The 17,029-nt window shown below is 39.0% G+C and overlaps 1 protein-coding gene and 1 gene segment (V, D, J or C); one reads left to right on the plus strand and one right to left on the minus strand.

Moving 5' to 3' along the window:
• Positions 1-2,161: 2,161 nt before the first annotated feature.
• On the minus strand, positions 2,162-10,715 carry LOC308311865 (Ig kappa chain V region 2717-like). The segment is given in 3 exons: positions 10,710-10,715; positions 4,135-4,623; positions 2,162-2,278 (listed from the first exon to the last, which is right to left on the minus strand).
• Positions 10,716-13,259: 2,544 nt separating this feature from the next.
• The window catches only part of pwp2h (PWP2 small subunit processome component), a 34,328-nt gene continuing 30,558 nt past the window's right edge, over positions 13,260-17,029 (plus strand). Inside the window, exons 1-2 of the mRNA XM_080758038.1 lie at positions 13,260-13,400; positions 16,474-16,586. Coding sequence (XP_080614164.1) covers positions 13,383-13,400; positions 16,474-16,586 — 131 coding nt within the window. The 5' untranslated portion in view covers positions 13,260-13,382. The remainder of the gene's footprint in view (positions 13,401-16,473; positions 16,587-17,029) is intronic.

The following is a 17,029-nucleotide window of genomic DNA, read 5'->3' on the forward strand; positions in this document are numbered from 1 at the left end:
CTCTCTGATTCTAGCTAGTGTTGACTAGAAACCATTTCCCCCCATATTGTTACCCTAAACAGGGACATAGGGACATAGGGATGGACGTTGCTGTTCCTTGGAGTGGCTGCACCTCAAAAAGAGTGAAAAACATCCTGGAGCAGAGCTGACCCGAGTTCACCAACAGGTACTGAATACAGCGCAACACTGACACCTGCTGGACACAACGGGACACGACATGTATTACTGCCTAGTGCAGATGATTCCAAACAAAGCAATGTCATTGGGCATACAGGACAGGTGTTAGTCAACATATTGCAGGTTTGACAGGGGGTGGGACTACAAAAACAAAATAGCAGGAAGGTAAACGGTCTGAGATTAATGTTTATACATTAATCTGATGTCACCAAATGAAGAGCCAGAGATTAATATCAGTGTGTGTATCAGCATGTTTGTGTATTAGAGGCTGGTTTACAGTCTATGATTGTGACACATGGATAAGTGGTTAAATTTTCACCCATTTTGCTGCATGGGGACCTTCTGGAACCCTGCCAAGGACTCATGGGGGTCCTCTGACCCCAGTTTCTAATTCTACTTTTTTAACAATTCATATTTTACAATCATTTGATTAATCCCAAATCGGCAAAATACCTATAAGTGTATAATGTACGAGGAAAATTGCATAATTTAAACTTATAAATCATTAATCGATCTTGATTTATTTATTTTTTAATCACAAAAAAGGCTATTTTGGATATAAATGGGAATCATTTAATAGTGGCATTATTATGAAGATATGTATAAGACATGTATTGATAGACTGTACATTATCATTAACTCAGTCAGACAGTTTGTTTTGTCTGTTAAGACACCTGGAATCAATAAAGGTTCATCTTATAAAGGGTAAAAAAAATAAAAAATACAATTAATTGATTTCTATTGAAAGATGCACAGAAAGCCTTTTTACGGTAATCACAGTTATGCTACAATATGTCAGAGAGCTGTGTAGGACTTACAATATGTGTAGGATTGTTTTTAAAGATATTTTTGGGGCTTTTCTGCCTTTATTGATAGAACACAGTAGAGCATATATGTCAAACTCAAGGCCCGGGGGCCAAATCAGGCCTGTTGAATGAATTATCTTCGGCCCGCGGGATGATATTTAATTAGTATTAGAACTGGCCCTCTGGTATATTGCACGGACCACCATAATACTACAAATACTACAGTCCTGCTTTGTGAGGATCATAGAACAGGAAACTGAGCTTAACCCATTCTGACCGGGCACCCATTTTGGTGTTGGCATCATATTATGCTTTAGCTATTGAAAAATAGCAGATCTACAAGCTCATAGCGCGCCACCGAGTGGCGCGATACGAGCTTGTAGGTCTGCTATTTTTGAAAAATTCGAAGAACGACTGACATTTTTAGAAACTGATCTCAGGTCAGAATGGGTTAATCAGACCAGTGTGTGTCCCGTGGAAACCTCGTATGAATCTGATCTCAGGTCAGAATGGGTTAATAATAATAATGCATTTTCAGTTTTAAATGCATTTACTTTTATGCTATTTGCCTGGGACGTCCTCCTGACCTATGGGACGTCCTCCTGACCGCGGTGCCCGTGTGTTGAAACACACCCTTGACTTCTACCAATTTATTTATTTTGGCAATTACATTGATGGAAAGCAAGTAATCTTTGGGCTGAACTACAGCTTTAAGTATAGGCTACAATTTTGAGTAACTTTTACTTTACTTGAGTATTTACAGCTTTTCTATACGTTTACTTCTATATCAGTGACAACAATTGTACTTTTACTAGATTTTGGATTGTTATTAACATTTGTGCATTTGTTTTTAAAATATTTGTTTATACATTTTAGACCTCGTGAAACCGTAACGGGACATTCTGAAATGAGTAGTTAGTACTTAGTATATTTTTATGCCAGTACTTTTACTCGGGTAATTTTTTTTTTGATACTTGTAACAGTGTTTCTACATTGTAGTAATGATACTTTTACTTAAGTAGAAAAAGGATGTAGCTACTATAGCCTGCTTTTTCCACCACTATCATTATACAGTTTCTAGCATACAGGTACTTGCGCACTGCTGTGTTTCTCTTTTTTTTAAATAATTTATTTACTGCATTTGTTTGCCATTTTCCCCCCGGATCTTAACTGTAATCCTACAGTCTAACTCCTGCATACACCGTATCGTTCTCCGTGCTGTTCCTCTGTGCTCGGGGTCGCCTCTTCTTGTTGAGACTCAGAGCAGCGTAATGGAGGTTGGCTTCATTCTGGTGCTGGTATTATTAAAACAAAAACAAACAAAGAAAAAAGCAAAGAAGGAATTATCAGAGATGTCTGACTGTCTGCTGCGGCATTGAAGACCTTAAAAGGCTTTGAGGTCAAATGAATAATTAAAATAATAAAAACCAACCACTGTGTTTATAGGAGACACCGAGGAACCATGTGGCTGTCCTAAAACATAAAGATGAATATTGATTAACATTGATTAAATCTCCCCTGCGTTATACCCACAAAGAAATGTAATGCTTTGGAACTCACCAGTACTAAGGATATATATTTAAATGTAATGCTTTGGAACTCACCAGTACTAAGAATATATATTTAAATGTAATGCTTTGGAACTCACCAGTACTAAGGATATATATTTAAATTAAATGCTTTGGAACTCACCAGTACTAAGGATATATATTTAAATGTAATGCTTTGGAACTCACCAGTACTAAGGATATATATTTAAATTAAATGCTTTGGAACTCACCAGTACTAAGGATATATATTTAAATGTAATGCTTTGGAACTCACCAGTACTAAGGATATATATTTAAATTAAATGCTTTGGAACTCACCAGTACTAAGGATATATATTTAAATGTAATGCTTTGGAACTCACCAGTACTAAGGATATATATTTAAATTAAATGCTTTGGAACTCACCAGTACTAAGAATATATATTTAAATTAAATGCTTTGGAACTCACCAGTACTAAGGATATATATTTAAATTAAATGCTTTGGAACTCACCAGTACTAAGAATATATATTTAAATTAAATGCTTTGGAACTCACCAGTACTAAGAATATATATTTAAATTAAATGCTTTGGAACTCACCAGTACTAAGGATATATATTTAAATTAAATGCTTTGGAACTCACCAGTACTAAGAATATATATTTAAATTAAATGCTTTGGAACTCACCAGTACTAAGGATATATATTTAAATTAAATGCTTTGGAACTCACCAGTACTAAGGATATATATTTAAATTAAATGCTTTGGAACTCACCAGTACTAAGGATATATATTTAAATTAAATGCTTTGGAACTCACCAGTACTAAGGATATATATTTAAATGTAATGCTTTGGAACTCACCAGTACTAAGGATATATATTTAAATTAAATGCTTTGGAACTCACCAGTACTAAGAATATATATTTAAATGTAATGCTTTGGAACTCACCAGTACTAAGGATATATATTTCGCGTTTCAACTTGTAGACGTTGGAAGCCATGGCGATAACCAGGACGATGAAAACGACCAGTGTGAAGCTTAGGCAATACACCAACAAATCGTTCCCTGAAATATAAATTTTTACATCTCTTCATTACATTTGTAAAATGTCCTTGGCACTTGCAGAAACATAGATTACTTTGCCAGATTTAAATGCATATTGCATATCCATTCAGGCCAATTCTATAAATGCCTTCTAAACCAGCAGTTCTCACCCTTTAAAGATTTTGCAAACAGTTTTCAAAAATAGCAGATGTTTACTTTATGTACACAAGATGTAACCCAGCTTTACAGCTAGTTTGCAGCGTGCACAGTGGCACACTGTGGGCTTTTATATATCTGCTGTTTTTGAATAGCCAATCACAGATGCTTTCCCGGTTTTAATGGGTTAAACTAAATACATGTAGAACCATAGATGAAGTGATGTTACAGTACCTGCTGTAATGACATTCAGCCTGGTTCCATTCCCATACAGTATGCTGCCACATGAGGCCACAGCACAGTAGTAAGAACCAGTGTCGGTCGGTCTGATGTTCTTCATGGAGAAGTTGTGGAAGCTGCAGCCCTGCCCTGTGTTTGCTGTTTCACAACCTTGGCCACGGGTGTAAAAGAATACCGGTTGAGATTCCCCGGACGTTTTGAACCAGTAGACGTCGTGTTCTCCGGCACAGGGCTCGGTGTGAACGGTACAGTTCAGGGTCACAGACTCCCCAGGCCGGGCTGACGTCTCTGCTGGCTGCTGAACAATCGCTCGGACGCTGGTCGAGGAACCTTCGACGTGGAGCATGACTCCTTCTCTGAACTGAATCTCAGTAAAGTCTGACGTCCCACAGTAGTACATGGCAGAGTCGGACATTTGCACACCAGAGATCTTGAGATGATTTATTCCTTTGCCTGAGGCTGAGATCACGGCGAAACGGGGATCGGTCAAAGTAGCATTGTCTCTGTCTCTGATCTTGTACGATATCCGCTCAGGTTTATCTCCAAGACGTTGCTTGTACCAATAGTTGAACTTCAGTGTGAGGCCTTGATAGAAGCATCGTAGAGTCACGGTGTCTCCAACACTGGTGGTTATGAAGCTCTTCTGCTGTCCTAGCACTGATACCTGAGCAACATGAACTGGAGATAGATACATATACACTGTAAATACCTGGAACATGTGACGCGTTTAAACCTAAACACCATGCAGTGTGTAATAATAAAATGACAAATGTTTGTTAATAGTCATAAAATAAAGTAGAACACGAGTTCACTCAAACACCTCACGAGTGTTCGAATTCTAAACACATAGACACACACAGACTTTGATTGTAAAAACTAAACACGTTTATGTGTTTAAAAAGTGTTACTGGCGATTAAACATGTTCTTCTGTTTATAATCTAAACACTGACACGTTTAAAAAGTGTTACAAATAAGTGTTTAGAACCTAAACGCTTGGGTTTAGTGTGATGAACTAACTAAAACATAGACATTGGTTGACTACCTAATTTTCTTTGATAAATAAATGAAAATTAAATGAGAATTAGCAGCTATGACTAAACAATTTGACAATAAAAAAAAAAAAAGGAAATCTAGACTAAAATGTTAGGGAGGTACTAGTGGAGAAGAGATCCAGTAGAATTAAGACAAGTCATAGACATAAACATTCTCGACATAAAATAATAATAATTTTAATGGCTTTTCTGCCTTCATCGATTGTATCAAGTGAAGATAACCAGGAAAGGGGGAAAGGCCGTCATGAACGGGACTCGAACACGCAACGCGCTGTCAGGCCAAAGCCTATAAAAGCATATTTATAATGTCTATAATTATATTATATTATAACACTAGTCTATAATATGTGATATGATGCGCCTGGACCATTTGGCCAGCGGGCACCCCATAATAATAATAATAATAATAATAATAATAAGTACTACAGATGAAAAACAGTTACGGTCCTAATTTTATTCTGACCCCTCCACGAAAAGGCCTCGTTGTCCTGACCCCTTATATCCATCATTTATACATTATGGATAATTAGTGTGGACTGTTATTCAACTCTATAGTATTACAATCCCATCAAGGCCCACCAAAATAAAAATATAAATTGTCAACAAAATCAACTGTAGACTTGGCTAAAATCGTATGAGATTTAGTCAATTAAAACTAGACTAAAAGTAAAACATTTCAGATGACAAATAAAACTAAAAAGATTCAAAAGACTACGACTAAAACAACATAAAGATCTGCTGTCAAAATGAACACTGATATAAATGATGTTTGTTATGGTTGTATATTATTTTACCCTCTCTCCATAGAAGTAGACACATTAGATGCAGGGTGAGCTTCGAAGCTGCCATCATCTTCAGTTAAGTCTCTCAAGTGGAAAGAGTTTACAGACGTACCCCGACTTAAGACAAAGGATCAAAGGAAACGGCAATACTTTGACTCTGGGGGTTGGGCTAAAAAAAACGTTCAAAAAAAAAAAAAAAACAAGGGTAGAGCCCGCACACCACATTTCGATCCGTTGTGAAGGTCATATGATCTGAAGAAGATCCACAGCAGATAGAAACTTGTTTTTTATAAGAAAGTGCCTAACTTTTACCTGCCTTTTGGTGTGCGGGCTCTACCCTTTTTTTTAACCTTACCCTCTGATGGTATCATGAGACACTGACAACAGGTACGGTACCTGGTCAGGTTCAAGTGTGCACTATACTGAGGAATCAGGAAAGAAATATAGCCTAAAGCAACAGTTACATATACGTACTAGGGATGCCACAAAGTGACCATCAGCCAAATCGAATACTCGATTTGCCGATTAATAATCGATTAATTGAACCCACCCCAGCCCAAAAAGAAATAAAAATGTATTTTTTTTTTTTAAATTAATATCAGATAAAACTTTTAAGATTTTATATTATGCACATGCCATGGTCACATGACCATTATATGTTGAGTGCATGCTTTGATGGTTACAGTTTTATAATCAGTTTTGATGAGTAAACCTTTGTGGAGATCTTCTCAGTTCTCATTGTATTAAAAAATAAATATTGATTAAATTTGATCGTATTTGAACAGTATTTTTAAAGGACACATTTTAAGTTTGACTGTTTGAATAACTACTATCGTAATTGTTCATGTGAGGTCCGTGACAGACAATGTGGTCTCTAACAGGAGTTCACATGAGCTAAAACCACATAGACATCCTGCCAAGAGCGAGAGAGGTAGGATCAAATGTCTGAATGTTCTCGAATAGAACGTAAAAAGGAAATGTTTTTTGTACTGTGTGTGTGTGTGTGTGTGTGTAGACCACAGCTCACCGTGTGAAAAACAAAAAAAACAGGTACATTTCAAGTACAGCCATGCTACTCTCTATGAGCACGTACAGTATGGGCCACATGCAGACCATGCTGCAGAAGACATTTTTTTTTTTTGGGGTGTGTGGAGGCGGTGTGTCGTGGAGGTGCGTGTGTGGAGTTCATAGTCTGTGTGTGGAGTTCGTTGTTTATGTTAGCGTTTCCTATGAGCGTTTTCCTCTCGTATCTGGTCACCACGTCGTCTCAGAGTGTGTGATAGTGTGGTTACACTATCTGGGTACTATCTGTGGAGAAAAGCACAGGGTACTGTGTACACATTGTACATCAATAAAAGGCTTGCCTTTATGGCTGTACTATCTGTGGTTACTGCACAGTTGTACTGTGTACACATTGTACATCAATAAAAGGCTTGCCTTTATGGCTGGGTGGCTGGCGATGGAGAGCATATACCGGTAGGTTAATCATTAATTCACTTTAGTTCACTTCACACAGAGAACACTGAGTTGTTATGCTCCACTTTCTTGGTTATACATCACTCCACTTTCTTGGTCACACAGCCGCCACACAGCCGCCACACAGCGGTGACAAACATAAGGGTTAACTTGATACGGTAAGGGATTTTATCAACAATATCACACATATCCTGGTCCTAGTCTGGTGTTCCAACATGTTGGTGATGATTCTTGTTGTGTTTCTGTGTATCATTCAGGTAAACCTTCTCCTCCAGCTGGAGGCTGGCGGCATAAAGGTCAGGGTACTAACGTATAATTTGTTTTTCTCTTTTCTCAATTTTATTTTGAAGAAAAATACAAATTATACCTTTAGTACCCTGACCCGTAAAGTCCAGGCTGTGTGTGCTTCACCCAGGTATCCAGGTATGGCACTTATGCACACGCACTGTAGACACTGTACACTGTAGCATAGGCAATGCCCTAACCCCTAAAAATGAGTTATTTAGGTAGTACAGCAGCTCACACACATACACACATGCACTACAGCCGTACAGCGAGTCATCATATCATGATAAGAGAGATGATTACAAACTACAGTCAGAAGCCATAAGTTAAGTTTAAAAAAAAAATGGATTGATTTTTTGCACACGCTACAACACATACTAGTATAGTGGCATTGCTAGCTAGAGCTTGTTAGAGCAACTGGTGTTGTTTTACTCACGTGAATTCTAGACTTTTACTTATAACCCCAGTATCTCTATATTGCAGTATTGATACTTTTACATAAGTAAAGAATGTGAGTACTTTGTTCCACCACTGCATGCATAATGTGACCAGAATTTATTTATATTTTATCCAAAATGAATTAATATCACAGGCAGACTCTTCACATATAGTACTAGACTAGTCTGAAATAAATATCAGAGCTGAAATCGACATGCTATGAAATAAATGCTTAAACATGTATCTATAGGTGTAATGTTAGAGACCACAGAAGACATGTAAATATGAAATAAATGTTTAAACATGTAGCTATAGGTGTAATGTTAGAGTCCACAGAAGACATGTAAATATGAAATAAATGCTTAAACATGTAGCTATAGGTGTAATGTTAGAAACCACAGAAGACATGTAAATATGAAATAAATGCTTAAACATGTAGCTATAGGTGTAATGTTAGAGACCACAGAAGACATGTAAATATGAAATAAATGCTTAAACATGTATCTAGGTGTAATGTTAGAGACCACAGAAGTGAACCCTTCAAGCCTGTTTTCTCAACTCGCTGTTTCTCTGCTAGACATTATACTCTATAAGCCATATCTCCACAACTGGAGGGTCAAACTGAACAACCAATAATATTGGTTGTTCAGTTTGACCCTCCAGTTCCTCAGGGAATCATAGCTTCAAATTGACATATTATGTCAATTTGAAGCTATGATTCCCTGATCCAAAGTTCAACAACCTGCATGTCATAAAAAATCGCCAGATAAAATGTGAAGCACCATGACGGTGTTTTGCTCCCCTGTATGCCCAGTGTATATTTGTGGAAGTAACAATAAAACCTGATTGACTGATGCACCTTACCATCTAGTCAGGTGAGAACTGCTGATTTACAGTAATGGTCCTGGTACCGTCCATTTAAGTCAAGACATCCAGTAGTCCATTCTTTATTCAGGGTAAATACTGTCGTACTAGCTGTGCTATAAGCAGTTGGCTTTTTTTTTTTATAAAGTATATTTATTGGTTTTAACAGAATGAAGGACAATAAACACAGACATTACACAACAAAACAGTTGGCATTTTAACAATCAGTTATTAGCCTCGGTACCCAGACTTTCATTTTAACAATCAGTTATTAGCCTCGGTACCCAGACTTCAATCGTGCGTGTGTGCGTGCCCGTGCGTGCGTGTGTACATTTGAAAAACAATTGAAAGAAAAACAAAACATAAATTTAGGCTCTGCAAAGTGGCATTTTCTACTTTCTACTTGGTGTCCAAAAATGTCCATTGCACGTCCAGTAGCCTTATCTGTATAGCTTTTTATGGCATAGGCAGCTCCAACTATCCCGGGAGAAACACAGCCTTATCTGTGTTGGATGGATCTGTTGGCATCAATCCAAATGCAATACAAAGTTTCTGGCAAGGCAGAGTCTATTGAGTGAGGAGTACTTCATTCCTCTTTATATTGGGTAGTTATATCGTCATCATCCACATGATGGCGTTAACAATGCAGATGGCATCATTTCAATCCACCCTCCGTCTCATTGGTGGTCTCGTCTGTGGACAATTCATAAACCGGCTTACAAATCCTGATTTAATCTTAACTTGCCTTCATAGTTTGTTTTTGCGTACTTAATAATCATTCATTTCTTTCTCTAGATCCCTTTGTAGAACGATGAGTCTGTCTGGGGAGAGTGAGGAGGAGGAGGCAACTGACAGTGACACATCTCAATATGAACCTCCTGACTTCTCTGTAGATGAACCTCCTGAACCTGGACCTTCACACACAAAGTATGTAAATCCTCCTGGATAAAATACACATGTACAGTATGTGTATGTATGCAATTGGAGGTATATTATGATCTTTACATGTTCTGAAAAAATGATAATGAGATGGACTACAATATCCACAATTCCTTTATCTGTCCAGCGGTTACCAATGCTCATTAGGTATTTGCATTGGCTTATATTTCTCTCAATTTCAAATTAGTTACAGCACTGTGTGAATAGTCCATGAGCCAGAGCTCCAAAATTGGAACATGATTGTCGAATGAGAGGGCAAAGCCATACCTATATTAAATTGTTTATAGATCAATAAGTAAATTAATGATAACACTGACCCTTGCACAGGAGTAGCTTTTTCATAATTATTTATCACACATTTTGTTATTTTCACATGAGAGCATATAACACATATCACATATAACATCCCAGAATCTAAATCGGAAAATTGGATAAAGCCAAAGTCAACCGTATTTCATTTTGTTTACATGTTAGAGTCTGTGGAGGAAAGATAATCATAATGTCACATGGGGTGCTGTGTGAATTCAGTCCAAACCAGAGAGAACAGGTGTTGAACTTTGGAGAGCGCCAGCCACCTGTCTGACAGCTTATTCCAGCTACATTTCTGGTCAGAGGCATTAATCAACGTCTCACCATCTCCCCTCCCCTAACAGAAGCGAGCTGCCGAGCAGGGAAGGGAGGGCCAAGGATCCCAAGAAGCTCAGAAGAGTACAGAAGTACCAACCATATGGGACTATAGGTTGGTTGAGGGTGTGTAGAGCCAGGGATCACGTTAGGGCCGCGTTCGGAAATGCGCCCTGAACGCACTGGTGTGTTCTCTTGTCGTTCGTTTATTCAGTGCACTCAGTGCGTTGTCGTTCGAAAATCCAGTGCGGTACACCCGCACTGGATACCCGCATGCCCGCACACATACCCGCATACCCGCACACATACTCGGCACACCCGGTGCACCTGAAGCTGACCCTTGGGGTCAGTAGCCTCTGCATGTCAAACTGGGGGTCCTTTTCAAATGGGGTCTTGCCCTGAACATTCATTTCAGGGCAAGACCTCGACCTCGCGCGTGCCGACTCGGCCCCCAGCCTGGTACCCTATAGTCAAAATATGGCCCTTGAGGAAAATTAATTGGGGAACCCTGCATTAGATGATTGACACAGGGGTGAAAAATGGGTTATAAAATCGTGGGATAAAAAAAAATATATATAAAAAAAAATATATATACTACCAACGCACTCCAGCTGTTGTTATGTAAGGGATCACATCTGGCTAGGTTGTCATGAGAACAGTTCTCTAAAAAACTTCCAGTTGCTCTAAAAAACATTTTCATTATATTCTACCTACAAAAGCTATATAAATACTGTAGGCCTACATAATGGCACACAAAAGCCATAATGTGAAACAGATAAAATACAATGACATTAGCCTATATGCTAGTATATGCAATAGGGGCGGGTGAAGTGTGGCAAAACACACGTCTGTTATCAGCTAATCTATAGTCTCCCTGGTGGAGACACGTGCCAACTTAATTTTCAATGAAGTTGTGTTTTTTTTTATGTTTTACTGTAGTGTAAACTGTAACGCGCTTTGGTACAACTCTGAACTCTCCTTGCAGTGTCATGCAGGAGTAGGCCTTTCGGCCTTTGTTGATTTCCTAATGTATGTTTTACAACCAATTTGAATTTACATAACTTCTTATATAATGTTTTTAGAATGTAAAAAAAGGGTCCTTATGGCCTTTAAATGGCTAAAGAGACCAGTGGGGCTACAGGGCCAGATCTCCTATTGATCATAAACCAGTGCCTGGCAGGTGATGTACCAGCAATTTTCAAACATGCTGTGGTATACCTCCGCTGCTTAAAAAGCCCAACCTTGATCCTTCTGTCCTATCCAACTTTCGGCCTATTTCCAAGCTCCCATTCGATTCTAAAGTTATGGAAAAATGCCCGATTGATGCCCCATTTTTTTTCTACATCCAGCTTTGTCCATGTACCTACCTGTGTACCTGTGTGTGTCTTTGAGCCTGAGTATGTTACTTATTTATACCAGAAGGGGGCGCCAGAAACAGAGAGAGGGGTAGTGCTGTGTCTCTAATGAGAGAGAGAGAGAGAGGGGGGGGGGGGGGGGGGGGGGGGGGGGGGGGAGGAATTGCACCACTTGGTTCACACAGGTGTGATTTTTTTAACACACATGGCTAGAAGTAGCTAGAAGTGTTCCAGTCCAGGTACAAAGCTCTCCACAGCATCGAGACTGCAGATCATCACAAGCTGTACCTCGTTCTCTAATCAGACTTTTAGTCTATTGTGATTGGTTGATTATTTTTCAGATGTTTGTTATGTCTTATATTAAAATACCTATGGTTCCCAGATACGACAGTTACATTGCTTTAATATGCTTTTATTTTATTTTTAATACTTTTTTTATTAGGCATTTTTTGTATGACAATTTCAGAATATTAGACAATGATAATAAGTAATTCAGTTACATAAAATGAAAAAAATAACAGGCAATGTAAATGTTCCACATACAATACATAATAAAAAAGACATATAAATGTGATAAACATGAAAAAACAAAAAACAGTTAAACAATGACAAGTGTGAACAGACAAACAAAACAGACAACAGGACAGACACTCTTGCTCTCAAACTTTTCCAACATGTTGTTGTAAATTAAATGAATTACAGACATTCTTTTTTAAATAAGAAAAAATAAAATAAAGAAAAAACACTTTTCTTTCTTTCCAATTTTCTATTGTTTTAATATGCTTTTAAAAATAAAAACCCTTAAAGGGTACAAGAAACCGGTGTTGTATCTTGTGGGGCGATTGTGGCTCAGGAGAGTCCATAGATCAATGATCTATATGGGCTCCTTGAAGAAGACACTGAACCCCACTCAAACCGGGAACTCTTTTTGTATTTTTTTTATGTAATTTTGTATGCTATTTTTGACTCATGTGTGTCAAAAAGTGATTTTTATCAGGAATTGATCAATGTCACCATGGTCCACACACTTAACAATAAAGAACCTTGAACCTTGACCTTGATGCCTGTTTTCTCGGTGTGTGAAGGTTTTTTCCTACAGATTATTATTTTATTCAATTACAGTAAAAATGGCTACAAATGCAAATTTGAACAAAGTGATCGTTTTCACATGGTATTTTATATTGCCTACAACATGTATTTCCCCTGTCTCAACAAATGGTATGTTCCAGTAATATTAGTGTCTGCTAATTTTGTATGTCTGTGGCAAGAATTAAATGTTGACCAAAATGTCCACCACAACTTAATACGAGACAGAATGGTGATGATGATTTTGATGAATGATTGGGCCTGGTATTTGAACAATTGCATTTAGACCGCTTGCCGCTAGAGGGCGGCGGTTGGCAGTTGAGTTGGCACCCTCCTTCAAACTCTGCCATAACCCGGAAGTAGTCAAGTGTCAACAAAACGTAAACACGTGTGGTGTGGCGTGTGCGGAGCTTCTCAGCTGCATGGACACAGTGTGAACCAAAGACTCATTAAAATGATATTTATACTGTAGCATATTATCTATTATTTACACGTGCAGAGTATAAGGAGGATTTATTACCATGAAGTTCGCTTATAGGGTGAGTAACACACGCTACAACTTTATAATGTTGAAAAAGTGACTGACATGTACAAACACGTACAATTGTACTGCATTACGAGTGTTCTTTCTACTTTATGCAAACACCACTAATTCACGATCGTTTATATGGTTTGGTAGACTAAGATTTATGTATTTGTCGATTCTGACATTTTCAATCTAAATGTCAGAATCGATAAATACATACGAGAGTCTAAATCTTAGGCTATAGTTTTTCAACTACTCTTTTTTTTTCATTTGAGCCACTGACCACCATTTGATGTAGCCTAAGATTTAGACTATCTAGCCGCAATTTGCAACTCGACACTCGATCGTAGATGTATTTATCGAATGTCAGAATCGATAAGTACATTACAAGAGTCTAAATCCATTTTTATGAGATTTAGCCTCTAAAGACCCACAACTAAAGAATATTTGGTTATCGTTTATGTCCACATATTCCATGTTCTATTGATGTTGCGGTACCATTAGGAGAGATAACAGGCAAACGTTGATCAAAATAACAAGTCTTCTACATTGACTTCTTGTAAAGTTAAGCTCCGTTCAGACCGAAGAAGCTGCTTTAAAAAGCAGAAGCAGAAATCTAAAAGACGCAGCTTTTTTTTGAGAAAGTGGGCGTGTACAAGGTACCTGTCACTCAAGCTGCCTGGACTGGCTGTCTGGCTTTGAGACGAGAGACGGGCAGTTTGAGCAGATGCGCATTTGAAAGTCTAAAATGTAAAATAGCGACTGTAGAGGAGAAATAATTATATATTTAGTTACATCATAACCTATGTATGGATGAATAAATAATATAATCTTGGTAAACTTGTTTGTAAATAACCGAACGGACGGGATCTCAATCCTCCGTCTTCAGTGCTCATGTCTCCCCCCCCACTCCGCTCTCGTCTCCCCCAGGCCACGAGCGAAACCCTCCGGGCATTGTTTTAAATGGCGGCTCTGTATGTAATGTTAATGTTGATTTAGAAAGAGCATACCGTAGAAATACAATTGTATGTATCCAGCACGTCGTAAAAGCAATTAAAACAGCTTATGTTTACGTGCGATTTCCGGACATTCAGTCCCAAGTCTCCCGTGGAAGGGAGCTCCTATCTCGGCGCTGTCTGAAATGATTCCCTCAAATAAATATATGCGATTGGTTTATCGATTCAGAACGCAGCAAACCAATCACAAAACATGGGCAACATATTGCATAAATAGAGGGGGTACATACAACTGATATAAAGGCTATTAATTATTTTTTAAAGGTATGATTCACGGTGCCCACGTTTCAACAATCAACATACAATGCAGCGACACACACACACACGAAAGTGGACCGACTTCTGGACCCTGTGGCCCGGCCCGCGGAGGACCCCCTAAGTTGAGACTGGGTGTCGAGGAGCGTACACCAGTGGTCAACGCCCTGTGCTCAGGGCGAGGTCCCGCGACAAGGGCAATTAATTTTAGTGCGAGGAAACGTCCCGCAAATCGTCTCCGAGCACAGCTCTCCTCGGCGTTCCAGTACTGGGGACTACTGTATCTGTACTGTGTGTGTGTGTGTGTGTGTGTGTGTGTGTGTGTGTGGGGGGGGGGGGGGTACATACAACTGATATAAAGGCTATTAATTATTTATTTTAAAGGTATTGATTGACGGCGCAAAAGCTTCAACATACTACCGAGAGACACACGAGGATCGGCACAGAAACGCGCTGACAGCGGGCTGCTCTGTCCTCCCCTCTTCTCGGGGAAGGTTTTGGGGAAAACTCCGACACAACTATTATTGTTTAGTTGTTTGTCTATCTATCTATATCTGCTAATTTATCAACCGTGTGTGTGTGCGTGCACTGTTTAGTCCACAAACAGTCCACAAGCGACGGATAGCGTTCTGGAGAGTTCAGTTCAGTAGTCCATCCATAGCTTCGATGAGAACCGGAGGGGGGGGTGAATGCACGATGACTTGTCCCCAGAAACGTGACACTCGCGACGGCACACGGAACACAACCTGTTTTCACCGCTTCGACAACTTGTTTCTCATATAAACTTTAATTTCTATCACAAAATATGCTATGGTCTTGCCAAATATCCATTCATATTTCATATACAGCCCATATTTAAAAAGTTTATTTTTTAATGCGGACAATTGGCTCGGACAGCTTTTCCAAGGCTTTTTGGTTTCGTAAAATGAGCTCAACTCCGCCTCCTCAAACCACGCTGTGCTCTGATTGGCTACACGCAGATTTTTAAAGCTCCAGCTTTTAAAAGCTGCTTTAAAGTTAAGGTCCGGTGAGAAAAAAAAAAAGAAAAAACAAAAAAAAGCTATTCTTCCAGCTTTTAAACGCAGAAGCTGTTCAGCATAGAGATAACATGGGACGAAGAAGCAGAAGCTAGCTTCTGCTTCTTCGGTCTGAATGGGGCTTTAGTATTGCAGATGCACTTTAACAATAATGTAACTATTGAGAGCGTAAAATGAAACCAAATGAACCCTTTTATGGGTTTCATGTCACGCTCTCAAGATTTAAAGATAAGGGTCCATTTGGTTACCAACTCTGTGGGGACCACCTGGAACCCCCTCACGGACCCCCAGACCACTTGTTACATTATATACCTTGTTTATTTAATATTTATACATGATAGTTTGTATAAATTGTGTCCATTTTCTTCAATTTACAATGTAGGCATTTAGCAGACGCTCTTGATCCAGAGCGACTTACATTTAAGCAAAAACAAAAGCATGTCATACATCACATATATAAAAAGTAGTTATCATGAATCATGTATAAACTAAGAACGTAACAGTGGAGTATCTATGTCAACTATACATACTATACTATATTATATATTATACAATATACATGTGTACTATAAAGTGCTATGACTCCATAAAATGCAATTCTAGTGCCGTCTACGTAACGAGCTATAAGTCTGTCTAAAATACTATCCAAGTCTACATAAAGTGCTATCTAAGGGGCTAGGCTAGGGCTCTTTTAGTTTTGGTTTATATATAAATCGTGCTTAATTAGTTCTACCTGACAGACGGTTTATATAAATGGTGTTTGTTTCTCATGTATTAGTTTTCCAACCTGTATGGAGCGGTGTACCGCCAGGGGAACCTGAGTTTCTCCAAGGATGGAAACTCCGTGATCAGTCCAGTTGGAAACAGGATCACAGTGTTCGACCTGAAGAAGTGAGTGAATGAATGAATGTTGCCTTTTAGGGATGTGAATTATCGATTAATACTGGGACTCTGGTGCAACACACAGGTCCTCGCTCTACTCCTGGTGAGGGCAGGAGTGGACCTGGTGAGACCTAGGAGGGGCCCGGACAGGAGACAACCCACAGAGCCTAGTCCCTCCATGTGCCAGAAGTGTACCTCCCAGCCCTGCATGGCAGAGTATAGTTCCAGAGGAGTTCCAACGGATTGTGTGGCCCTGGTCTTTCCCTAGTGGGACTGATCGAGGGTATAGCTACTGGGACGTAAGTCGGGACTTGATCACTCCCGGCTGGGTCGCCTGAGTGAGGGGTGTGATGTTGAGAGACCCGAAACCCCGTTGACCTCAGGATACATCACTGAGGATACGTCCCAGGTGCATCCATGCGATGTTTTTTAGTTATTTAATACTATTGATA

The sequence above is a fragment of the Protomyctophum bolini genome (genome assembly GCF_963924005.1).
Source record: "Protomyctophum bolini genome assembly, chromosome: 24".
Classification (NCBI taxonomy): Eukaryota; Metazoa; Chordata; class Actinopteri; order Myctophiformes; family Myctophidae; genus Protomyctophum; species Protomyctophum bolini.